This window comes from Eutrema salsugineum, unplaced genomic scaffold (genome assembly GCF_000478725.1).
Source record: "Eutrema salsugineum unplaced genomic scaffold, Eutsalg1_0 scaffold_2, whole genome shotgun sequence".
Taxonomy (NCBI): Eukaryota; Viridiplantae; Streptophyta; class Magnoliopsida; order Brassicales; family Brassicaceae; genus Eutrema; species Eutrema salsugineum.
The window spans coordinates 2,852,498-2,877,942 of NW_006256829.1; the positions used below are offsets into that span (position 1 = coordinate 2,852,498).

Here is a 25,445-nt window from a genome sequence, read left to right on the forward strand (position 1 = left end):
TAACAGAGACTTTCCAGACATGAAAGATATTTTGAAGCCGAAGGGAGCAAACTACATGCCGTTTTTGTTTTTGTTGACATTTTGTGACGCTCTCTCTTTCTGCTTCATCCTTAAGTTAAAACCTTAATTAAAAACATACAAAACCTGTAAAACCCTAATTTGCCGACGACGGGAACTTGACGTTCCCTCTCGGTCTACGCTTCCATCTACTCCTCTCGTTTTCCATGAGTCCCGATGGATCCAAATCCGGTCGGAAGAGACGAGAAATTCGCGCAAAACTTTTGAAGACTAGTTCGTTGCGCGGGAAGTTCACGAGTGACGAAGATGACTCGGGAAACCTAGTCAGAGACAACAACAATCGAAAGGGTCCGAAGAGAGGAAGAGAAGGCCAATCTGATCATGATGATGATGATGAGCCTATGATTAAGAAAGTAGCTTCTACGAAGGCCGTAGAGGCTGTCAAGCCAATGACTGAAAATGTCAAACCTTCAGATTCTTACTTGTCTAAGACAAGGTACATTATTTAGGCTTTTCCTTCTTCCTGCGGATTAAATAAGCTTTTGTTTTAGTCTCTTTCTGGGTTATTCTTTACTTATACCACATTTGATTGAGGAGATTGTTTCAGAGCTTTTCTAATATAATATTTATGGTAAACAGATTTGATCAGTTCCCACTGTCTCCCTTGTCGCTGAAAGCAATCAAGGATGCCGGGTTTAAGACAATGACTGTTGTGCAGGAGGCTACTCTTCCTATCATTCTCAAAGGTGGACTTTTTCTTTCTTTCTCGTTGATGGTTTCTCACAAGCTTTTACAGATCAATTTGGGATAAAAACTCAGAAACTTGTGCATTTTTCTTCGCGATTCCTCATATTGAAGCTTGGTTGATTCTTTATAGTTCCTCTAATATTTCTGTCTTTTAACTTCTTGGGTTTTCCAGGTAAAGATGTGCTAGCCAAGGCCAAAACAGGCACTGGGAAAACCGTTGCATTTTTGGTGAGACATTCTACCCTCTGGGCTCATCAATAGTAGCTGTTCAGTTAGGAATTGACTAGGGCCTTCAAATGGGATTTGTTCTTATTGTTTCTGTTTATATCTTAAGCTTCCATCAATTGAAGCTGTTCTCAAATCTCCTCCTGCAAGCCGGGATAATAGGCAGCCCCCAATTACTGTGCTTGTGGTTTGCCCTACTCGTGAACTTGCTTGTCAAGCTGCTGCAGAAGCAAACACCTTGCTGAAGTATCACCCATCTATTGGTGTTCAAGTTGTGATTGGTGGCACAAAGCTTCCTACAGAGCAAAGGCGTATGCAAAAGAATCCTTGCCAGGTTAGAGATTTCTTTCGCCGCTCCATGTGTATTAATGTGAAGCTAATGCTGAGTAAATCTTCTTCCTTTAAGCTGGATTTCTAAGATGGAAAATGTTATCAATGGAGTTCCATATATATTTTATTCAAATTGATTTGGTTGTTCTTGGCTTAAGCATTTTGGGCCCATGCTTCGAATTGATAGAAATGATAAATTACGATGATTTTACTGAAAATGTATCTCCCTGTCCAAGTTAGGATTGTTCACCGTTTAAGTGTTCATAGGTTATGTTCCTTTATTTAGCCTCTTATGAATCAGCCTTTTTTGTATTATCTGTCTTGCCTGCAATTAAAGTTGCTGCAGATACAGTGAGCTGTGTCTATATATTATCGAATAATCACATATGAACACTTTCAGATTCTTGTGGCTACACCTGGAAGGCTCATAGACCATATCGATAACACTTCTGGATTTGCCACAAGGTTGAAGGGTGTGAAAGTCCTTGTGCTTGATGAAGCTGATCATCTCTTGGACATGGGTTTCCGAAGGGATATTGAGAGGATAATCGCCGCGGTTCCTAAGCAGAGGCAAACATTTTTATTTTCTGCCACAGTACCTGAAGGGGTAAGTGTCAGTTTCTTCCACAAATGCTCTCTTTTGTGGGTTGGAATCTTAAATTGTGTTTCTTGGTGTCAAGGTCCGCCAAATATGCCATATTGCTCTAAAACACGACCATGAGTTCATCAATTGTGTTCAAGAGGGCTCTGGGGAAACACATCAAAAGGTAAAAATTGCTCTTTAGGTTCATTTGAATGATAGGTCTGCCATATGATTGGATGTTGTCGCTTTCTCATATCTGTTCTTTTATCCCAGGTCACACAAATGTACATGATTGCATCTCTGGATAGACATTTCTCGCTTCTATATGTGCTTCTTAAAGAACATATCGCAGATAATGTAGACTATAAGGTAAAATGATTGCTTCTCAAGTGCATTTGTGAATCACCACGGTATTTCAGAATTGACACATTATCCTTGTTGTTGCAGGTTATTATTTTCTGTACAACTGCTATGGTTACATGTTTGGTGGCTGATCTACTTGGTCAGCTAAGCCTGAACGTCAGAGAGATCCATTCTAGAAAACCACAGAGTTACAGAACCAGAGTTTCTGATGAGTTTCGCAAGTCCAAGAGTATTATCCTTGTTACATCTGATGTATCTGCTCGTGGTGTTGATTACCCTGATGTGTCACTAGTCGTACAGGTAAACCATATAGTAATTTTCTATCATGGAACTGAACCGCAACTATAAACTTAATAGTTTTTACCTAAGTTGTTGTGTATGATGTTTGTTTTGCAGATGGGATTGCCATCAGACAGGGAACAATATATACACAGACTTGGCAGAACCGGACGGAAAGGTAAGGAAGGGGAAGGTGTGCTATTGTTAGCACCGTGGGAAGAGTACTTTCTAGCTTCTGTTAAAGACTTACCCATCACTAAGTCTTCTTTACCCCTGATAAACCCTGAGGCTGTGAAAAAGGTAAGCCTTTTCATATGATACGGTGAACGTTTGGCAAGCTTTCCTCAAATTATTTTTGCTAGCTACAACTAGGGTGTTAGAAACTGTATTTGAATCTGTATGTAAGTACCAATGTTTACGATGGATCTTCACATCTCATAACACAAACCTTTTTGAAGTCAAAAGCTAAGATTTGTCAAGAGTATGTGATTTGAGTGAGTATAAAAGGATGTGAGAAACTCGTTGAATTCAGGTGCAGAAAGGGCTTGGCCAAGTGGAAATGAAGAACAAAGAGGCGGCGTATCAGGCGTGGTTGGGTTACTACAAATCTCAGAAGAAGATTGCAAAAGACACGACCAGACTGGTGGAGTTAGCCAATGAGTTTAGCCGTAGTATGGGACTTGCCATCCCTCCAGCTATCCCTAGAAATGTTCTTGCCAAGATGCGTCTCATAAACGTTCCTGGCCTTAGAACCAAGTAGATTTTTGTTTCTTCAAAGTTTTGCTTTTGTCTTAAAACTTGAGTGTGATATGTTGTCGTTCTTGCAACCCTCGACTTTTCCAGTTATAAAAAATTCTATAATTCGTCTTTTTGAAATTCGTATGCTCTTTATCGTTAATGGGCTAGGGAACAATTTTATTGTGTTTCACTCATAATTAACGTATTTAACGATTAAAGGTATCTTTGCGAGCTTAAACTAATGGGCCCTTTACCTATCCTTCAGTGGCCCATCATTGAAGGCCCATTACCGATCCTTCAGTCTCATTAATGGTCCTTTCGTGGGCCATTACCGATCCTTCAATGGCCCATTAGTGACTCAATTTGGGCTTTTCAACGGCTCACTGTCGGCCCATTTGTGACCAGTAGTGACCCACTAATGGCCTGGTTTGTGTTCATATTCGACTCATTTATTGCCTGTTCATAATATGGCCCACTATTGACCCTTTTATGATCCATTATAAACTTTTTATGGCCCATTAGTGATTCATTGTTGGCCCATTAGTGGTAAATTATTGATCCATTAGTGATCCATTAGTGGCCTATTTGTGACATTATAGGCCCTTCAACGGCTCATTAACGACCTATTAGAGACTTTTAGTGACCCTAATGACCCAGTAATGACGTGTTTTACGTTCATATTTGATCCATTAATGGCCCATTAGTTACCCTCTAGTGATAAGTTAGTGGTTCATCAGTGACCTATTTTTGACCCAATAATGGCCCATTAGTGACCATTAAATTAAAGGCCATTAATGATTAATGGCCCATTGTATGTCCATTTATGAAGTCTAACGTTGTTGACTTGATAACCTGAAGTCACTTCACAGAATCATATATATGTTTCTGCTCATCTAAGAACCTTTAGAAAAATATATTTATCCATATAAATCACAGTATTGTATTTTTGTATGTAAGCATTATAGTGATGAAATCCTAATTTTCCTTGGCAAAAAGTAAGTCAACGAAGGTGATGATGAATGGTGGTAACAGAAAAACAAAACCCAACACCATCTTTCTACTCGAGCTTTAGCTTTACCATACCATAAGGCTATCCCTTTTTGTTGTAGCTTGTAAAGCTCTGCTATTCGTAAAGTAAACCAAAAAGAAAAAGAAAAAAAAAAGAGAAGCTTTTCCTATACAGAATTGAATTCTGCTATGTTTAGTCTTCTTTCCACTTGTTAACATATCTCAAGAAGGCACTAGCTGGATTTTCATGAAGTGGAGCTCTTACACGGGTAGATCTCCTAACCACTGCTTCTTCCATTTCTATGTTGTGAGCAATGTCCTTCGACCTCTTTTGTAGTGTAGAGCTGCAAATCACAGGTCATTACCGGGTTCAGCCATTTCACAAAAACATTGAGACTTCGATATATGCATTGTTACTCTTCTACATGTATGCCATCAAAGTGCGGATTGAACAAGTGACCAGATGAATTATGGAAAATAGAAGTAAAAGCTCTAAGCTGACCATATTCTGTCATAGAATTTCTCCAGCTGCATGTGTAATGACAGTTCTCTCTCTCCTTTACAGTTTAATGATCCCATCAATGCATCGAGCTGGATTTCAAGAAACAAGCACAAATTTGAAAAAAGAAAAAATCTATATAATCAAATGATCAAACAAACAAATGACCCATGTGGCTTGATGGTACCTCTTCCTTGGAGGTATAATAGCCCCATTCTTTGCAATCAGAATCCTCAACAAATATCCTCCCATTGCTTCGGAACCACCAGTACCTGTTGTAGTTCCGATCCTTACCCAAGGAGTTTGTACGTATGACTATTTTCTCCATCTCCCCTTCATAATATTTCCTCTGCGTTAAATTAAAAAAAGTTCAGATTTGATGGGTCAAAGCATACACGTGCATATGCAAACAATCACATATCAAAAATGAGTATGAGGGGAAGGACTCAACCCTCTGTTCGGGACCCCTCCTTTCTAATGTTCCTCTCTCATCTTCACTTGATAATTTTACCCCCTGCTTCTTTCCCGAATATCCTTTCTCCTCCTCCTCCTCTTCTTCTTCTTCTTCTTCTTCTTCTTCTCCTTCTTCCCCTTCCTCCTCTTCCTCCACCTCCTCCTTTGTTTCGATTTTTGTATCCGTCTTCTGCCTTTTGTGCTTTCTCAGATAGACATTCCCAATAAGCCTATCAGTACCATAAGAACAATGATGAGTTCCCAAGTGATCAGAAATCAAATGTTCTGCCTATGGATAAATAGGATAAGCCAAACCTTTTCTCTGATTTTTCATTTTTTTCGGAACAAACAACCCTATTCTCCATCTTGATTTCCCCCGCAGTGCTCTCTTTCTTTTTGCTGCCTTCACTGCTTTCTAGTACTTGGTGGGCTATTTTTTCTTTTTCTCTACCTGTTACTGTCCAAAATTCCCTTCAGCTTCCTCGCCAGTTTTGGAGCGTTCTTTCTCCTCTCTTTTCTGTCGGGCCTCCGCCAACGCTTCTTCTCTTCTAGCAGCTCCAAGGGCATGCCGTTGTTCAACAAGCTCGTCTATTTGCCCCTTGAACATAATTGTTTCAGTAATGTGGTTCACTAATTCCCTTAAGATTTTCAATTTTATACTGGGGTCCAGTAGACCATAATGTCCCCGTTTGATTGTTCCAATGTCCAAGCACAACTCAGGAGTGTCAACAGAATCCAAGAAGTCACATAAATACTCTGTCCATGTGATCAATGTAATCTGAAATAAAGCAACAAGCAGGCCATTAACCACAAAAGAAAATTGAAAAAAAGAGTCACAAGGCTGGCAACTTCATGTTAAATGAGAATAGCGTATTACTGTAACCTATTTTTTTTAAGCAAGGATTGTTTCGATGAGATGAAGATCTGACCTTTGACTTGCGACTCCTTCTCCTTAAAGCTTTGAAATTATCACCGCCTTCTTTGATGAGGAACCGGAAAAGACAGGCATGCACTTCCATGATAAGAACCAAATTACTCTCCTTGTGGCAGACAGCATTTTCAAAGTCTTCAAGAGAGAATCGCCAAAGATGCAGCTGCCTACCAAATGAGGAACAAAAGTCCCAGACCATAAGAAGATCCCCAACACAATCCATTGAAACACTAAAATCCCGTGAAGGAGAAGGACGTTGAGTGATTTTAGCATCATCAGGATCAAGTGGCAACAGTAAATCTTCAATTGGATAAATGATAGGCTCTTCCGCAGACTCATTAACCTCTGGAAAGAAAAAAATCAACAACGAAAAATCAATGGAAAAATATATAGAAAAGAATGATTTTTTTTTTACTCCGCAAACAAGAATCAGTTGGATGTCATAACCCCAAGTCAACAGTATTATCCATAAGCTCAAAATAACACATACGGTTCATGATTTCAGCTATAACCCGAAATCTAACTGATATCGCATAGAACTTTTGCCTAAAACTAAGAATCATTGAATTGGAAATGAAGTGAGCTACCTCTATCTGTCTCCTCTGCAACATCTCTACCATTTTCTGCTCTTTTTCTTTTCCCTTTTTCCCTTCCGGTTTTATCCTCCTATAGTTTAGCAATGAGAAAAAAACGATTAGTACCGACACCAATTATTGGCAACGCTACAAATTACTATATGGTGGTGAAATTTACATCTACCTGCTTCCTTTGCTGAACCAATTCTCCATTCTGAAAGACATATTTGTTTTGAAGTTCCTTGGGAATCTTTCTCGTGATTCCATGTGCTTTAGCCAGATATTCATTAACTACCCAAGGAATACTGTGGCATGTGGAATCCCGAATGAAAGACTTCAGAAAATTTCTACTAAATGGAAACTTCTTCCATGACAGATCATCCCCAGACAGCACTGCGTTATCATTTATTTCCTTATCTTTGTCAAGGAAGCCTACTTCATACTGAGGCTTAATATCTCCATCTGCTAATATCTTCAAGATTCTGCACGGATACAATTCGCCATCCCTTTTTCCATACAACTCTGCACCAGCGAAATAGCAATTTTGCAACTCGGTCGCTATTGTGTCAGCAAGATCTTTCAATGAGAGTGTACCTTTTCACAATGGAAGAAAAAGAATCAGAAATCGTGCTCATAGAAGAGAGATCTAAAGAAGATACGAATAATTTATGCAACCACCCAAAAAATACACATAGTAAATTTTATATAATTAAACAAAACAAGACTCTGACACAATGGTATCAGAAGATGAACCATAATCTAGGAAGGGGTTAAGAGCTTACTGAATTGGATGATACGTAAAGCAGGTGCAACTAGCTCTCTGGCAAGTGTTTGAACCTTCTTGCTTGCCAATTTTTCTGACTCCAGGGCCTCCTCGTAGGTCAAGCTAGTTTTGCCAGTAGATTTACATGTCCAAACTCGCTTGCGATAGAGATTGATTCTCTTCAAGTACAATCTGTTTTATGTTAAGAAGACAAATCTGAGCGGCATGTGATAAAAACGAACAACCAAGCCTTTGAAGGATAATATGAATGAAGGTTTCCCCAGAATGAAACAGTATTGCAAGTTTTAAGCTTATTCAGTTGACCTCAAACTGTACAGATTAGAGGAAGGAAAACATTTGAAACATAAGTAAAAAGTCGTCTCGTCTTTTCCAATTCATAAACCCAAACAGCTATATAAGAAGGATACTGATAATCTCGAAAAATCTCCTTTGTGAGACGAACTTGATAAACAAGTTCTTGCGGCTCCAAGTCCTTTGGGGGCTCCAGTAGTTTATGTGACTTCTTTTTTAGTAGAGGCATCCTTCAAGTGGCAAGACAGACCTACGGTGTAAGAAAATATTCCATAAACCTGAATGTCTGTCTAGAAGTGATTATCATAGTGCAATCATACAGTAGTTAGGAACATCAAGGAAATGTAGTAACAAAGGGACGCAACAATCCAAGCAAGAAGGGGCAGAGATTGTAAGTAAAAGCGAGAGGTCACATATGTTAATCTCTAGAGTCTTTCTGTAACAATTCGACACAAAATTCTTGCCAAAGTGGAATATGTAAACCCTGAAGAACAGAAACTTAACCGGATAAGCGTAACCCATAAACGTTTAAGACGACACTAATTTCAAGTAAACTTGCAAAGTACTAATAACGTACACATTTGCGGCAAATGATAGCAAATAACCATAGAGCTGATTCTAATCTCAATGTCTGATTCAACAGAGACCATAAAGAAGCAAGTGGAACTCGTGAGATCAGGTGAAAAAACAAACCCCCAAGGAAAAAAGTATATAAGAAAACCAATGCAGAAATCGAAATAGCAGTAAAACCCTAGAACTATCGCATCGCAATCGAATTTAGAAAAGATCTGAACCCATCGGGAAAAGTTTTGCTGATTTCTACCAATTGAGAGCAATAATCGAACAAGCAAAGGAACCAAAACGAAACCGACGGATCAAACCCATACCCAATATCGAGAAAAGAAATCACCATCATGCATCAGTTTCGGAGAATCCCGAAAAACCACCCCAGAACGCGAAACCGAAAGGAAAATAGCAGTAACAAAAAAGCAAATCCAATGCAACAAGGGAGAAGAAACAAACACAACCCATCACAGAAATACGTAAACGAATTCGAAAGCCATTGGAAAATTCACATTGAAGGAAAGCAAAATCGCACACGACAGCGAGAGGATCGATATTCCCGCCAGAACAAAGGGACAAGTGGAGAGAAAATATAGCAATCGAAAGAGAGAAGACGCAAATCTTACAGAGAATGTATGGAATTCGGAATGCGCGTCGTCGAGAGAGAGAGGTGTCTCACGAAGAAGGAAGACAGTTGTTGAGATCTCTGGTTCTCTCTCTCTCGCTCGCTCTCTCTCCCTCTCGCTCTCAGCTGTTTGGTCCGTCGTCCGTCCTTATGGGAAAAGGCGGAAACTTATTTACTAATATGTGTTTTTAGGAGCCCCACTTTAGTTTTTATATCATCAAGACTCGGTCTATACAGGTGTCGTTTGTTTAAGAGCTAATTAGCCCCATATGTTATTTTCTTTCCAATTATGAATCCAGCCCATTAATTATGAGTACTGGGCCTAAAGTCTTCTTAATTGGGCCTCCAAGGCTTCAACTTATGGGAAATTTTTCTAACAAAAATCAAACGGGAACTAAAAAACGTACCAAGTATTTGTCAACGTCTCAGTGCCATTGACCTTCACTTTTCCACTTTTCGTCTTCGTGCAGGTCACTTTTCCACTTGTTAGAGAATATTACGTAACATCTCGCCTATGTAGAGGTCCCGTATGGTTTCATAACAGATTACATCGAGAAGTCATTGTGTAGCATCGTGTAATCCTTTCTACTAGGCTTTGATGCTAATAGCATGATTATCAAGGGTTTCTCCTTTAGTTTCTACTAATTAAAATGATTATTTTAATGCAAAAAGAAGGAAAAAAAAGGAGGATCTATCCTGGATCGATCCTACCTGATGACGTGGTGAATTATTATTGGATGCAGCTTCTAAGTTTCCTTAGAAAAAAATTAAACCTAAACCCGATCATTTTGTTTTAGGAAACAAATTTCTCGACAACTCTGCTGCATGTAAAAAAATTTCATCGGCGATCTTCTTGTTCCAGGCGACCAATCGCTTCACCGGCGGCTATTTAGGGGTTTCCTCTGTGATCGGCGACCATCGATCAAACCGCGACACAAGCCAAATTCATCGACAACGACCGATCAAATCCGATCTTCTCTTCCAAGTTAATTCATCAACCAATCTTTTCTTTTTTGTTCTTAACCCCCAAATCTGATTTGTTTTTTTTGTTATTAAAGTGGACTTCGGTTTGGAAACCAATTGCTACGGTTGATTTTCTGAGATGAGGATATCGAAAATGAGTTTTTTGAGTTGAGTTAATTTGTTTGGATTCGATTGAGGATATCGAAAATTAGGTTATCCTCCTTTAGTTCTCTGTTGCTGCGACTCTTTTCATCATCATTATTCTCATCTCTCTCCTTCTTAAAACGAGTTGAAAGACTTGTTTCTTTCTTAACCTCCTTAACTTTCTAAACTTAAAAAAAAAAATCTGGATTTCTCCAATGTATATTAAAAATACACAAGTTTCTTTGTGAGTTTCTTTAATCAGTTTTACTATTATAATAATCAAGGAAAAACCAAGATGGGTTTCTCTGATAAACATGGTCTAAGTCTTTTTTTATGTCATGTATTTGAGCTTTAGGACTTAATGAACTTTCAGACGGCCAAAAAAAGAAGAAGATAACAATATACACAAAACATTTACGTAAAAAGAGTTGGAGATTGGTATCTTTAAATTGGCAAAATAACAACTTATTTTTTTATTTTGTCAACGACTCCAAATTAAGGTGTTTGCTTTTGTTTGCATTGCATGGCCAAAAATGACAGCAAAAATAAAAATATCTTTCACTTCTTGTATTTTTATGGCCTAAAAATATAACATAAACTACCACCGCAAAACGGCAAAACTAATTAATAAAAATTCCTTGATACGTAAAATAAACCAAAGAACTAGGTACCAAACTCGTGAGAGACGATGCTACGACGACTTTACATGTAAATCAACAAAACACGTACTTTATGTGGTACAGTGGTAGTTACATTCTATTCAACGGTAACGATTTCGCCACCTCATCACCCCCTCCCTCCTTAAAACCACTCCATGCTCTACTCCTCTAGTTATAGATATTTTACCGCCATTGTTTCCGGCAAGCGAATTTAGAAAACAAACTAAAAAAAACAAAAAACCAATGGAGATCGAAAGAGTCCAAGACATTTCTTCATCTTCCCTCCTAACCGAAGCTATCCCTTTGGAGTTCATCAGATCTGAGAAGGAACAACCAGCGATCACGACTTTCCGAGGTCCCACGCCGGCGATTCCCGTCGTCGATTTGAGCGATTCCGACGTCGAGAGCGTCGCGCGCGCGGTGGTGAAGGCGAGCGAAGAGTGGGGAATATTCCAGGTGGTTAACCACGGGATTCCGACGGAACTGATACGGCGGTTGCAGGAAGTCGGAAGAAAGTTCTTCGAGCTTCCTTCGTCGGAGAAAGAGTCCGTCGCGAAACCGGAGAATTCGAAAGACATCGAAGGATACGGAACGAAGCTGCAGAAAGATCTAGAAGGCAAAAAAGCATGGGTCGATCATCTCTTCCACCGAATCTGGCCACCGTCTTGCGTTAATTACAGATTCTGGCCCAAGAATCCACCTGAATACAGGTATACAAAAGTTTCTATCTTTTTAACCAAAAGTTTCTATCTTTTTAACCAAAAGTCCGTAATCGTAATCGTCGTGATACTCTGTTTCTGTGTTAGGGAGGTGAACGAAGAGTACGCAGTGCATGTGAAGAAGCTGTCGGAGAAATTGTTAGGGATTCTCTCGGAAGGGTTAGGGTTATGGCGTGAGGCGTTGAAAGAAGGTCTCGGAGGAGATATGGCGGAGTATATGATGAAGATAAACTATTATCCGCCGTGTCCTCGGCCGGATTTAGCGTTGGGAGTACCGGCACACACCGATCTCAGTGGAATCACTCTGCTCGTCCCTAACCAAGTTCCTGGACTTCAGGTTTTCAAAGACGATCACTGGTTCGACGCTGAGTATATTCCTTCTGCCGTCATTGTCCACATCGGCGATCAGATTCTGGTCTGACTTCTTTATTATATCAAGCGCATATTTTTAAATTTTTTTAGTAGTTTAAATATGAATTTAGATTAGTATTGTTGTAATTGTCTTTTTTAATTTTGTTTGGATTGTTGTGAGATTTGCAGAGGTTGAGTAATGGGAGGTATAAGAATGTGCTGCATAGGACGACGGTGGATAAGGAGAAGACGAGGATGTCGTGGCCGGTTTTCTTGGAGCCTCACGGTGAAATGATCGTCGGACCTTTGCCGGAGCTTATTCGCGATGATAATCCTCCAAAGTTCAAGCCTTTTGCTTTCAAGGACTACAGTTACCGCAAGCTCAATAAGCTTCCTTTGGATTGAGATGTATAAAAAAGAAAAAAAATAGAAGAAAAAGTGTGATTTTTCTTGAAGGAAGAAAAAATTGTGATTTTGGAATAGGAAGTACTGGTTGTTATTGATTTGTTGTTCTCCCGCGATAAGAAGATCGTTGTGTCTCTGGTTTCTGTTATTTATGATTAAATAAAGATTAAGATATCCACTTCATTAATGTTTAATGAAGACATGTCCTTGTCATGTTGCCAAACCTTAGCCAGTTACGTCGGACCAATCTTAGGAATCAGGAATTTAATGAACAATTCATATTGTTGAGATATGTAAAGTTTGGAAGTGTAATAAATGTTTCATTATACATATTTTTTTAAGCCTTCTTTTTAAACCAGAAATAACTCAAAATTTTCAACGCAGTGTAAATATCCGGAAAAAAGTATTTCAAGCTTCTTCTCAGGTGAGAATGAAATTGCATTAGGTGAAAATAGGTTGCACAATATTACAAAGGGATCAAATGAAATACTGTAATGTAATGGATATTTTCTTTGAGTGACTTAACTAAAGTGGTTACAAAACCTCTCGTTCAAGTTTGAGGACGGCCATGAAAGCTTCTTGAGGTACATCGACTCTACCTATGGCTTTCATTCTCTTCTTTCCTGCCGCCTGTATACACATTCAAATCAAATTTCAAATTAAAAAGGACTCAAAATTGCTGATTACTTAATCACGGATTCAGCCTTTATAGAGCCTTATTCATAGCGGGAAAGAAAAGTACCTGTTTCTTAAGAAGCTTCTTCTTCCGAGAAATATCTCCACCTGAATGAATTATAGTAACAAGATCAGAGATGGCTTTGTGAGAACAGACACATTAAAGCGAAAGCTACTTCATTTTATTATTTCGGAATCCAATCGATGCCAGAAGCTGTGAAGAGAGGTTTCTGGTAATACAAGAGGTGTAGGCTAAAACGGTTAAAGAGTTTCAATATCAAGCCAGGTGATGGCTATTTCATGCTTTAGTGAAAGGAGGCAGGGAAACAAGGGAATGTGTAGTTACCGTAACATTTGGCCAAAACATCCTTTCTGATTGCTGAGAGCGCTTCACTAGCAATCACTTTTGTTCCTATACAAGCCTGTAAGTATATGTTTATGTCAAAACATCTTCCGCGGTTTGTATATTCTAAGGCCAAAATGACAGATAACCAACGAGATATGCAATTCATAGATTATAACTTAGTTGTTCAAAAGCGGAATGAAATAATTATTTATAGAAGCTTAAACGTAAATACCTGGATGGGCACTTTAAACATTTGTCGCGGAATAAGCTCTTTGAGTTTTTGAGTCAAGGCTCTCCCAACGGAATATGCCTGGAAGCATAGTTTCAAAATGATTCCACAGTACTGTGAGGACAAGACTCTTTTATAACTCAAATACTGGGAGATGTACTAATCTCAACAGTAAGAGCTTTGAGCAAATAGGAATTTGTTTCACAAAGCTTTACGCTAGGTTCACAAAACTCAGATTAGAAAGCTTTAATAAATAACCTTGTCTCTGTGTACAATGGTTGACAAAGGTTCCACCAATTCAGCATTAATCAGAATATCGAGTTTTATCAGATCGCTTTCCCTGTACCTGCACACATATTATTAGAAATGAAGATCCAAGAAAGACAAAAAAAAGCGCAAAAGAAACATAGATCAATTAAAGTGTTTCTAGATTACTTGTGGCTTTTAATTACTAAGAAAATAATATAGGTTTTCATCCTTGTAAAAAAAGCTGACCAGCATCTAAGTTAATCAACTAAAACTGCAGACATGCATCACTAAGTAAGAGTTTATCTGTGCAATTAATGTTGGTGGAACTTACCCAATAACTGAGTATTCCATGCTAGCATATCCCTTGGTCCTGGACTTTAACTGATCAAAGAAATCTCCCACCATCTGCAAAATAGGAGGGAGCCAATAATGAAAAGATCAGTTAACATAATCAAGAGAGACACCAAAAATTTCATCGGGACTATCTGAACTGTTTACAGGCAAAACTCACCTCTGCAAGGGGTAACTCATAGAGGATGGAAGCTCTGTTCTCAGCTATATATTTCATTTCTTTGAACTCCCCTCTCCTATCTTGAGCGAGCTCCATAAGCGCACCGATAAATTCTTTTGGTGTAAGCAACTCAATCTGTATAATATCATTTTGTACTAAGGATATGTATTCTAAGAAACGTGTCATGTGGAAATATCAGCAATATTTATGCAACAGGAAAAGTAACCTTAACGTATGGTTCTTCGACTGATTTCCTTTGCCCAGGTTGTGGAAGGAGAGATGGGTTTGAGCACATAGTCTGCAGAAGCAAATATTTAAGTGGTAGTAAGGCTCTGAATATCAAGAAAGACAAACACAAGGATGCAAGTTTCTAGGGAAGAACAAAATTTAAAAGTGTAGGATCAAGAGGAAATTACAGTATCACCATTTACAGTGTTCACCCTATATACAACACTTGGAGCAGTGGTAATAAGATTCAAATTGTATTCCCTCTCTAATCTTTCCTGCAAAGAAGATCAATTGGAGCATGATTCCAACAACTTACTTTGGTAATCCATCCTAAATACAATATATGGCGGGCATCCATCAGAAAGGAAGCTAGAAGTAAGTAAAATTTGCACATAATATACGAAAAATCTCTGCCTATCAACTTATTTCGGTTATCGGTGTGCCAAATCATCAATCAAAAAAAACATTTAAAAACAAGAAGAGCGAAACACGTCTGACCTGCACAATTTCCATGTGGAGAAGACCCAAGAAACCGCATCTAAAGCCAAAACCCATGGCACTTGAAGTTTCGGGCTCAAACTGCAGGATAACAACCAAGTTCAGGACAACCCAATATATGAATTTTCAGCTAAGTATTCGATTTTTATCCCTAGACCAAATGTGAATATCATTAACAAAGATACATACAAGAGAGAGGTACTATTTTTAATTAGCCATTGAAAAAGGATTAGTAAAAATTACAGTCCAGTTCTTTACTAAAAAAGACTTTACATTCCACTTAGTCTATATTTTGCATTCAAGTCATGCAAAAACATCAATACGTTAACCATCTTTCAATTAAGTAGTTCGTAATGCGTACTCGTTTCCCACCACAAGCCAAAAAGAGGGAACGTCCTAGTAACTGCTTCTACACATTATTTTGGGTACAGACAAAAGAAAAAAAAAAAACTTATTTTCTGTAGTTTCACTTTTCTAATACCTTCAAGGCGGCATCATTGAGTTGCAGTTTTTCCAATGCATCTCGAAGATCCGGAAACCTGTCATCATAGACCACATGTGAAAAAAATTACATAAACAAAAACTAAAGTCAGCAAACGAACAATAAAAAGTCAGTACTGGTCAGCGTCAACTGGAAACAGGCCACAGAACACCATAGGGGTAGCTTCCTCGTAACCAGGTAAAGAGCTTTCTGCCTTTCTTCCATAGTTTGTTATTGTATCTCCTACCCTGGCATCTGCAACCGATCTTATAGAAGCAGAAATATAGCCCACCTGTAATTAAGAACACTAACATTCAAATTATGAGTAAGGAAGGAATGTGGCATGATAGTCAACCAGCGCATCTTTCTAGCTATTAGAACGTGCAAAGAATTATGTAATTAAACCATTCCCTCTCAAATATAGCCTCAAGAGAAGTGAAAACACATTTGTTTTATTGCACTCAAATTGTTATGAATCACAGCTCCATCTTCTGCCAAAGCTGCTACATGAAAATGCTTATAGTTTCCCTATTAACATGCATTGGAATAAACCCCATAACAGCAAAAGAAAACTGACATCTTCATTTCGTAATATCAAGGTTTCTGCTGAAAAGCCAATATTTACTCAAGCAAATGGGAAACGAAAGAACTGGAAAGTAAGTGAAACAAACAGAATAATTATGTTTAAAAGAGCACACTACCTCACCCGCATACAATTCATCCACTTGAATTTGATTCGGAGATAGAACGCCTATTTCATCGGCGAAATAGTCCTGCAATTGATGCAAAATTGGGAATTTGAGATACTGGTGAAACACAAGAAAACTTATCTAGAAGATAGACGTTCTCAATTTTTCCGAAAATAATTACAGAATAACACTGCACATCACTCTGATGGCATAGACCACGAAAATCTGACATGCACGAATTACATTAATTTCTATTTGGCATATGGAATGCGATCTTAATAAAATTGAAAGACATCCAGACCAGAGTAGAGAGCAAAAGAAAAACCTTTCCGCTTGCCATGAAAAAGATTCTGTCGCCTTTCTTCACTTTCCCATCAATAACTCGAAAGTATACAATGACACCACGATAGGGATCATAATAACTGCAGACAAATGTATCGTAAAATAGAAGTAGTTAACATGTAAACACTGCACATTTGTAGACTAATCAAGACAAAAAGTGAATACTTCACACTCATTTTTAGTTAACCAGTGATAGGGGATAAGCCAGTGACCAGTCCAATCACCATATAACTCTATGAGGTTTGCCATCGAAATGTTTTTTTCTAGGAAAGGTAAAAGTCATTATGGATAATAACAACAAGGGCGTACCTGTCAAAAATTAAGGCTCTTAAGGGATTTTCTGCAGTATCGCGAGGTGGAGGTATCCTTTGAACAATTGCATCTAATATCTCCGTAATACCAATTCCTTCCTATATCAATGAAAGATGCCCCAAAAATGTAATTAAATGGATAGAGAGCGACACGTCTTAAATCTTTAAGTAGCAAAATCGCAAACTGATGTAAAAACCTAACCTTTGCCGAGCAGAGTATAGCGTTGCTACAGTCTAAGCCGATAACCTACAAACAATCCGCATCATCAAACAGTATTCATATAGAGGCTGATGTCTCTGGAATAGCAGTAACGAAACAACTACATAATTAGAGGAACATGAGACTGGATTAAAATATCACAAAGAAATGTCGAAGGCATAAAGTAAGTACATTGAATATCTAACATTTTTTTCTAATAGAAGCTATAACCTGGTTAAATGTACTGATTACATTTTGACAACAGCAACATAAAAGACTGAAGAGTTCTTGCAGACACCAAAGAAGGAATACTATCCATATTATAACTGGCCGCATTGTATGATTGCTGCTAATACCAACGAACATCATAAAATGGGCTACACAATGAAGGGAATCACTAACCTCCTCAATCTCCCTGATAACTTGCTCTGGCTCAGCGCCAGGAAGGTCAATCTTATTCACAACCTGCAGGAAGAAGTAGAGTTCGTTTGCTTTAAACTCTGGAATACAGACCAAATTGTTGAACAGGAAGAAAAAAACACCTTGCATTATTGTTCCCTGAATAGTCATGAATCAGATTCAAGCAATTACCAAACGTTCACCAAACGTTAAATGATTTCATTATACTTTTTATTCATTAAGCATCTTCTACGTACTGCTGGAGTGATGCTAGCTATTTTTACAACATGTTAGGCCAGTTTGAGAGCTAACTTATTGTAGACTCTGACTTCTTTAATAAAAAAGGGCATTGACGTCACTGAATAATCTACCACATATACTTGAAAGTGATATATTAAGAAGAATAATATAAATGTCAATAAGATGAAGCATAATTCCGTACTTACAGGAATAATTTCGAGGTTGTTTTCTAGAGCCAAATAAACGTTAGCCAATGTTTGCGCTTCCACACCCTAAAGCACATGTTAAAGGAAGTTCTTAGAAAGTTTTGTACGCATGAACTTGGTCATCAAAAAAGACTGTAACATTCACCAAGCCAAAAAAAAACCAGCTAAAGCAATACAGATTCCAGGTTTCCACACCGTGTCAAAAAATTGTATGACAAGGAAAAGAAAAATCACCTGGGATGCATCCACAACAAGAAGAGCACCCTCGCATGCAGCAAGAGACCGGGAAACCTATTAACAAAAAGAAGTTAGCACAGTATTCTTCATCAAAACTGCAACTTAATCATTTGTATTTTCCACAATTCAAACATTTTACGCTTTAAGATAAGAAAATTTTAAACATTCAAACCGAGGGTCCTAAGTAACTGCTCACAGATGACAAATTGAATTTCACTTTAAGGTAAAGATTTAAACTTTATTCGCAGACAATAAGTCTATGTTGGAAAGAATAAACGGATTTTCAGTGGATTAGATGATGTTAGTACCTCGTAAGAGAAATCAACATGACCTGGAGTATCTATCAAGTTGAGGCAATATGGTGTATCCTCGTAAACATAACGCATCCGAGCTGCCTGCACAGACATACAACACAAAGTTAAGTCGATTGTTGACAAATCTTATTAAGTCTGGTTTCCGTATTCACTATGGAAAGCAACGAAAAAGAACAAACTCTTGATAGGTAAATGTAGAAGCTTTGTTCTCAGTTGATTTGAAAACTGAGAACTGTGCAAAGGAATAAGAGAAAATAGAATTTGGAACCTGGAGCTTGATTGTGATGCCCCGTTCTCTCTCTAAATCCATGTTATCAAGAAACTGTTCCTTCATATCTCTGTTCTGGACAGTACCAGTCACCTGAAGCAACTTATCCGCTAACGTCGATTTCCCATGATCGATATGAGCTATAATACTAAAATTCCTGATCTTCGAAATCGGAACCTGCAAATTCAAAACAATTTTCGACAAATCATTTGAAATCAATTCATCCAAGTTTCTGGGTGAGAGAATTAATAAAACATGAAACCGACCTTCAAAAGACGGTCCTGGCCAGAACGGGCGGCTAATTTGGAGCCAGACTCAGAGAGGCCGCTCTGAGGCTGAGTTCCGGCTGTGGCCTGGCAAAGTAACTGTAACCTCCGGGTAGAGTGACGGCGGAAGCTAGAGACGGAAATGGATGAGAGACGACGGAGAGATGAAGAAGAAGAAGTTCCGGATAAGAAGAACGTTGGAGGAGATAAGTCCATAGCAGAAGCCATGGCCATGGCACTGTATGTGTTACTCTTCCGACCTCTTTTTACGGTTTTATGGGATTTTTAATTTTAAAGAATTTTGAGCCACAGACCGAAACTATGTAACTGGGCCAGTCCATTCTATTATCCGACCTGACCCGACCTGACCCGACCCGACCCGAATTGTTCTGATCGTAATCCGTTTTGTTTGTACTGATGCAATTAAACTTAACCGAATAAGTTGATTGTGAATTGGATAACCAGAATAATTTCAAAACACACTTAAAAGAAAGAAAAAAAAAGACACAATAAAAAGCTTTTTGTTCAATTTGTCGTGCTATGATTCGATGATCCAAATAATCATGCAATTTAGCAATATGATTGTATATGAGACTCTTTTATTCAATGATGAGTTGATTAATGTTTTAATCATTTCTTAGATAGATCTTCACATGCCTGAAAGACTAATTTAATCCCTTTGAAAAGTCCTAACCTTATGCGCGATTTTGGTTCAGAAGTAAGAAGAGTGAGAAAAAGGCCAAAGATGAGTTTTTTTACTTACACGGAATAAAAAAAAAAAGACACAAATTGAGTCAATGTCGTGGTAATATGGGATGCTTTGACCAAACCATCACCGCTTGGTGACTCTCTCTCTCTCTTATTAACTCTTGAGATTAAAGAAAAAGTTTTGACTTTTCAAGCTGGTTTTGTTTCTTAATCAAGCTGGTCTGTTTCGTTTTGGCTTTAGGGGAATGCCAATTTTGGTGGTCCAATCCGTTTTGATTTGTCTTGTTGAATCCCTTTTTCTTGATTTCCTCCTCCATTCATACTACTCTCCTTGACTTTCTCCTTTCTAACATATATTCTCGTGTTCCAGTTGCTTTGTCCTTTGTCTTTTCACTGTTCTGTGTCGTGAATCCCAAGCTCTATCGCTCGAGAAATCACGTCTTTTTCTCTTCTGGGTAAGTCCTCTCCTTCGCATTCCTCTGTTAGGAAATCTGATCTTGCTGCTGCTTGGGTTCACACAGTCTTTTGATCGAAAGGCTTTGCTTCGTGAAACGGCTTTGGCTTGGTGTGTTTCAGGCTTAGACGAATGGTGCGAATCTGTTACCTTTGCCCGAGGGCGATTGCAATGTCTTGAACTATTTCGGACACGACTTTGTCCATATTTTCGGAATTTAGTCTCGAAGATTTGATCTGACTTTTTTCCTTACTTTGTCCTTTGTTCTAGGTTATTACCCTCGCTGGTTTTGCATCAGAGTCTCTCGAATTTTTCTTAAACTACGCTCAACTCAGTGGCATGATAAACGTAGCTTGAGGTCTTTGGAAGAATAAAGAAAAAGCTATGGGGAGTTTTTGCTCCAAGAGCCTTGGAATCAATTTTGGCAGTGAGTATTCAGGTTCAAGTGTGGCTGATGATGCTAGAGAACCCGATTTTGGCTACCCGCAACCATCTGGGCAGATGGGTTTGTTTGGTCCTGGTGTGAGGCAATGTATGGTTAAAGACGTCAAGGAACAAAACCAGTTGAAAGATGTATTCTCTTTCCGCGAAAGGGAAGCAGAAGATAACTTCTATGATGGGATTCCGAGGTTGCCCATTGTTCCATCACAGAAACTTAGGTCTGCAAAATCTACTCAAACTGCAGTTTCAAAGGTTAGTTTGGACGAGCTGAAATAACGAGCTACGAGTACGATCACGAGTTAACGTATTGTCAGGTCAAAAGAACAAACTGAATTTGCTGTATTGTGGCAGGTTACAGAGGCAAGTGTGCTTTTAGGCAAAGCGGGTTTAGGTAAAGCAAAGGATGTTTTAGATACTCTTGGGAGTAGCATGACGGATCTTAGCAGCGGTGGATTTACTTCTGGGGTTGCAACTAAAGGCAATGAACTTGGGATCTTAGCCTTTGAAGTAGCAAACACAATTGTTAAAAGCTCAAATCTCATTGAATCCCTTTCTAAGAGGAACATCATGCATTTGAAAGAAAGTGTCCTTTATTCCGAAGGTGTTCAAAATCTTGTCTCGAATGATTTTGATGAACTCCTCAGACTTGTTGCTGCTGATAAGAGGTGAAAATCCAAGACTAAGACTGCTTCTTTTCCTTTTTTTCTTAGCTCGTCAAAAACATTTCAAGATAGTTAATTTGTTATATTTGCAGGCAGGAGCTGCAAGTTTTTTCGGGAGAAGTGGTTCGGTTTGGAAACCGATCAAAAGATATTCAGTGGCATCATTTACAGCGCTACTTCGACAGGTGGATTTTATACGAAATCTTTGTGCATGTAATTATGTTCATCTTTGTGTCTTATAGCTTTCTTTTTAGTTGTTATATGGTTTCTTTGGTTCTCAGGATCAGCAAAGAATTAACCCCTCAAAGGCAGTTGAATGAAGACGCTGTGTTAGTTGTTGAACAACTGATGGTTCTAGTGCAGTATACTGCTGTGAGTAACACTTTCTAAAATTGGAAACTTTAAAATCATATTAAGTTGTCTTGCTACTTAGATGTGTGTTATGTGCCTTGAGCTGTCTTCTTTAGTAGCTGTTTAATTTTGAAAAACTGCAGATTATCTCTTGAAAGATGTGTAATATCTATTTTGCTTCAGGAACTATACCAAGAACTCCAAGTATTGGATCGATTGGAGAAAGACTATGAGCAAAAGCGCCGAGAAGAAGAGAACTCAGCTAGCAGCAGTAAGGGTAAACTATCGAAGACTACTTGCCTGCTTTATTAGATTCGAAACATTGTTTTCATAACAGTCCTCTCTTGTAAATATAGGTGATGGCCTTGCAATCTTAAAAACGGAACTTAAATCCCAGAGAAAGGTAGTGAAGAGCTTAAAGAAAAAGTCGTTGTGGTCGAGAGGTTTCGAGGAGGTGTGTACCGCTTCATTATCATTAAAAATCACCATTTCCTTTGGCTGTATGTTTAAGAGTACTCAATAAATCCAACAGTTGCATTTCACAAACTAAAATCCAACCAAAACTAACTCTCTTGTTAGAATTTTTTTTGCAACCAGAAATAGATTATTGTGATGTTCATCTTGACCGCTATTTTATTGTATTTCAGGTAATGGAAAAACTAGTAGACATTGTACATTTCTTGTTGCTAGAGATTCATAATATCTTCGGTGGTGCCGGTATGTAAGGTCTTCCCTTTTGTACCTTCCACCATGTGCTACTGAGCATCTATCTATGTTTTTCAATGTTCTCAACTTTTCTTGTCAATTGATCCTCCATAATTTATTATTCACAAAAAAAAAAAAACTGATTTTTTCTTACATCAAATTATGTGCCCAGATGATCAACCATCAAAGAAAGGAGCTGCAGATTATGATAAAAGATTGGGACCTGCTGGTCTTGCTTTACATTATGCAAATATTATTGTGCAGATTGATACACTTGTAAGTGCGCAAACGTAGCTTTGCTTCATTTGGTTTGGTTGGTTCTAACTATATTCTCTCGATCATATCAAATCAAAAGTGTGTGTTTTTATGGGTATAGGTCGTCCGTGCAAGCTCTATAACTTCAAATGCAAGGGACTCTCTATACCAAAGCTTACCCCCTGGTATAAAATTGGCTCTTCGTTCCAAGATTAAGTCTTTCAATGTCGATAAGGAGGTAATGTCTTATGGTGTACACTCTCTGATCGACAAAAACTGAATGTGTTCTTTTGACCAATAGTACTAAAACACAAGGCGGTATTGTTTGTGGTTATTCTGACAGCTTTCGGTTGCACAAATTAAGGACGAGATGGAGAGGACACTGCATTGGCTTGTCCCTGTTGCAGCCAACACAACCAAGTAAGAAATCTGACCCTTCTTTCGTTACCCTGACTTAACATGGTATGAAATACCTTTTTCTTTTATGGCTAATGATCGTCGAATGGGTTCATCGCAGAGCTCATCATGGTTTCGGTTGGGTTGGAGAGTGGGCAAATACAGGGTGAGTGGTGAATGAAACAAGACCTGCAACTTCTCTTCCTGCATTTTGTGTTTTGTTTTTCCAATGGTTTTTTTTTTTAATCTTACAGGACTGATTTCACTAGTAAGCCTAGTGGTGGAGATATACTACGCATCGAGACACTCTATCACGCTAGTAAAGAAAAGACAGAGATCTACATTCTTGGACAGCTGATTTGGTTACAACATTTGGTTACAAAAGCAAAGAGCGACGCTCGAGGAGTTCCTAGACTTTCTTCTATCAAGTCTGCATTGAATACTACGAACCAGCAATTGACATCTGAACCACTCAGTGTCCCATTAATAACACTTGAGGAGCAAAAGATGTTACAAGAGGCAAGCAAAAGAAAGAGGAATCCATGTGTTAGCAAGAGTCAAGATTTTGATTCTGAGTTCTCGCGGGCAAGAAAGTGTGACCCTTTGAGCAAAAGCAGTGACTATTTTCGTGGAGTGAGAAGAAGCAAATCAGCTGCGGTGAAGAGGTTTTCTTCAGGTTTTCTGCTTGATTTTGTTATCGAGAAAGAAAAAGCGTTGGATGTGATTGATCGGGTCGATGTGCCGAGAGATTATAAAGCATTGTTGAAAGAAGGTAGCTTGAGCTTCTAATGGAAAGAGGTGTTTTGTGGACCAATGCACAAAATTGGGCTTCTGATTTCAATATATATTTGGTTGTATATAAGAGCATAAAAGAAGGCTATGGAAGAAGTTGTAATGTGGCATCAGGTTGTTAGATCATTTGCAATATTTCAATATAGTGATACATTTTTCAAAAATGGATGTCATATATAGCCTAGAGATGGTTTCAAATGACGATGATGATCATACTATAACATTTTCTGAATCAAAGAGAAATAAGAGATTGATATCACGAAATCTTAAATCACACATTGCAATTTCGAATCTGAAAGACTTGACCTTTATTTCAAAAGTAAAGGAAGCAAAAGAACCAAAAATTTGAGTAACCGTAAATGAATATGTTCAGCATCATCTCCCGGCTCTCACACTCACAATGATGGGAATCGCAATGCACTTAGCAGCTCAGCCTAAAGCATTGGTTTTGTTTTTTTTCTTTTCGTTATTGTCAACAAAAGAAGAAAAAGAGAAGTATTAAACATCCAAGAGAGATGAATCAGGCGCTTAAGCTGCTGACTCCTTGGAGATCTTCTCTGCCTTTGCAACCACCTCGTCAATCCCACCAACCATGTAAAACGATTGTTCAGGAAGATCATCGTACTTACCATCGAGCAAACCCTGCAACAATTTACAATTCGTATAAAGCTCATATATAGCAAACAATCATGGCGCAGGGAAGAAAGTCATATGGGCATATATATAAATACCTGGAAACTGTTGATGTTTTCCTTAAGATCAACGTATTTTCCTGGGGCACCCGTGAAGATCTCAGCAACATGGAATGGCTGACTCAAGAATCTCTGGATCTTACGGGCACGGGCAACAGTCAACTTGTCATCTTCACTAAGCTCATCCATTCCCAAAATGGCGATAATATCTTGCAAGTTCTTGTAGTTCTGTAGGACTTTCTGCACCCCACGAGCCGTGTTGTAGTGATCCTCACCCAGAATGTGAGGTGAGAGCATACGGGATGTCGAATCCAGAGGATCCACAGCAGGATAGATACCAAGCTCAGATATCTTCATATCGGAAAGAAAAAAGTATAAAAATATCAGCTTTATGAACATTACACATATTGTGAAAAGAATCATCAGAATGAGACAAGTTCACACCTGTCTCGAGAGCACGGTTGTGGCGTCCAAGTGAGCAAAAGTCGTGGCTGGAGCAGGATCAGTCAAATCATCAGCAGGGACATAGATGGCTTGGACTGAGGTGATAGAACCTTTCTTAGTGGTTGTGATTCGCTCCTGAAGAGCACCAAGATCGGAAGCCAAAGTTGGCTGGTAACCGACAGCAGACGGGATACGTCCAAGTAAAGCAGACACTTCTGAGTTGGCCTACACAAGAAAATAAACCGATCACTTCATCAAATATAAGGCACACAGGTGCTGAGAGAGAATACAACAACAAGGCTCACCTGAGTGAAACGGAAAATGTTGTCGATAAAAAGCAAGACATCTTGGCCTTCAGCATCACGGAAATACTCAGCGACAGTCAATCCAGTAAGTCCAACACGGGCACGAGCACCCGGGGGCTCATTCATTTGTCCATACACAAGAGCGCATTTGCTCTCTGACTGTTAAAAGAAAAAAAAAAGAGAGAACCGAGCAACAAAAATCAACCCAAATCCACGTGCAAGAAAAAGAAAAGTGTAGATTAATCGAAATTAGATGCAAACCTGCTTCTCGCCTAGCTTGATGACACCACTCTCAATC

General features: G+C 38.6%; 6 protein-coding genes across 9 annotated transcripts in view; 3 read left to right on the forward strand and 3 right to left on the reverse strand.

Annotated features, from left to right (window-relative positions):
* The first annotated feature begins 145 nt into the window (after nt 1-145).
* Nucleotides 146-3,421, forward strand: LOC18019622 (DEAD-box ATP-dependent RNA helicase 25). Its single transcript, XM_006399305.2, has 10 exons — nt 146-514; nt 658-764; nt 938-993; nt 1,100-1,324; nt 1,721-1,927; nt 2,001-2,087; nt 2,177-2,272; nt 2,351-2,566; nt 2,663-2,845; nt 3,078-3,421. Exons 1-10 carry the CDS (start codon nt 225-227, stop codon nt 3,303-3,305), a joined length of 1,695 nt encoding a protein of 564 aa, XP_006399368.1. The 5' UTR covers nt 146-224; the 3' UTR covers nt 3,306-3,421.
* Nucleotides 3,422-4,189: 768 nt separating this feature from the next.
* On the reverse strand, nt 4,190-9,195 carry LOC18018997 (DDT domain-containing protein DDB_G0282237). Its single transcript, XM_024155888.1, is given in 12 exon segments — nt 4,190-4,635; nt 4,794-4,882; nt 4,978-5,139; nt 5,242-5,473; nt 5,559-5,674; nt 5,677-6,021; nt 6,173-6,519; nt 6,762-6,840; nt 6,934-7,343; nt 7,532-7,704; nt 7,941-8,074; nt 9,015-9,195. Coding segments are annotated over 11 exon segments (2,217 nt in total). The 5' UTR covers nt 8,054-8,074; nt 9,015-9,195; the 3' UTR covers nt 4,190-4,484.
* Nucleotides 9,196-10,959: 1,764 nt separating this feature from the next.
* Nucleotides 10,960-12,435, forward strand: LOC18018998 (flavonol synthase/flavanone 3-hydroxylase). The gene is made up of 3 exons (XM_006399307.2): nt 10,960-11,489; nt 11,586-11,913; nt 12,039-12,435. Exons 1-3 carry the CDS (start codon nt 11,023-11,025, stop codon nt 12,252-12,254), a joined length of 1,011 nt encoding a protein of 336 aa, XP_006399370.1. The 5' UTR covers nt 10,960-11,022; the 3' UTR covers nt 12,255-12,435.
* Nucleotides 12,436-12,644: 209 nt separating this feature from the next.
* On the reverse strand, nt 12,645-19,223 carry LOC18018999 (translation factor GUF1 homolog, chloroplastic). Of its 2 annotated transcripts, XM_006399309.2 has the most exons (22): nt 18,943-19,223; nt 18,677-18,853; nt 18,403-18,489; nt 18,092-18,148; nt 17,858-17,923; nt 17,415-17,477; nt 17,016-17,060; nt 16,812-16,912; nt 16,486-16,582; nt 16,173-16,244; nt 15,609-15,763; nt 15,472-15,529; nt 14,991-15,071; nt 14,681-14,767; nt 14,491-14,562; nt 14,265-14,399; nt 14,085-14,158; nt 13,763-13,850; nt 13,508-13,585; nt 13,276-13,351; nt 12,997-13,037; nt 12,645-12,884 (listed from the first exon to the last, which is right to left on the reverse strand). In XM_006399309.2, the coding sequence occupies exons 1-22, from the start codon at nt 19,174-19,176 to the stop codon at nt 12,789-12,791; spliced, it is 2,040 nt and encodes a 679-aa protein (XP_006399372.1). In that variant the 5' UTR covers nt 19,177-19,223; the 3' UTR covers nt 12,645-12,788. The 2 variants fall into 2 exon arrangements, with proteins under 2 accessions (XP_006399372.1, XP_006399371.1); XM_006399308.2 differs by lacking the exon at nt 14,681-14,767.
* A 670-nt stretch (nt 19,224-19,893) lies between these two features.
* Nucleotides 19,894-23,870, forward strand: LOC18019000. Of its 3 annotated transcripts, XM_024156297.1 has the most exons (14): nt 19,894-20,105; nt 20,227-20,239; nt 20,375-20,797; nt 20,897-21,210; nt 21,300-21,392; nt 21,489-21,579; nt 21,742-21,835; nt 21,915-22,012; nt 22,206-22,275; nt 22,436-22,539; nt 22,640-22,756; nt 22,862-22,938; nt 23,036-23,080; nt 23,169-23,870. In XM_024156297.1, the coding sequence occupies exons 3-14, from the start codon at nt 20,489-20,491 to the stop codon at nt 23,701-23,703; spliced, it is 1,947 nt and encodes a 648-aa protein (XP_024012065.1). In that variant the 5' UTR covers nt 19,894-20,105; nt 20,227-20,239; nt 20,375-20,488; the 3' UTR covers nt 23,704-23,870. The 3 variants fall into 3 exon arrangements, with proteins under 3 accessions (XP_024012065.1, XP_024012066.1, XP_006399374.1); XM_024156298.1 differs by having other exon boundaries at nt 19,894-20,239; nt 21,742-21,829; XM_006399311.2 differs by lacking the exon at nt 20,227-20,239 and having other exon boundaries at nt 19,895-20,105.
* Nucleotides 23,871-23,972: 102 nt separating this feature from the next.
* LOC18019002 (ATP synthase subunit beta-1, mitochondrial) overlaps nt 23,973-25,445 on the reverse strand; it is a 3,008-nt gene continuing 1,535 nt past the window's right edge. Inside the window, exons 6-10 of the mRNA XM_006399313.2 lie at nt 25,409-25,445; nt 25,148-25,306; nt 24,843-25,067; nt 24,438-24,749; nt 23,973-24,348 (exon numbers count right to left, since the gene is read on the reverse strand). The exon at nt 25,409-25,445 is cut by the window's right edge and continues 2 nt beyond it. Coding sequence (XP_006399376.2) covers nt 24,235-24,348; nt 24,438-24,749; nt 24,843-25,067; nt 25,148-25,306; nt 25,409-25,445 — 847 coding nt within the window. The 3' untranslated portion in view covers nt 23,973-24,234. The remainder of the gene's footprint in view (nt 24,349-24,437; nt 24,750-24,842; nt 25,068-25,147; nt 25,307-25,408) is intronic.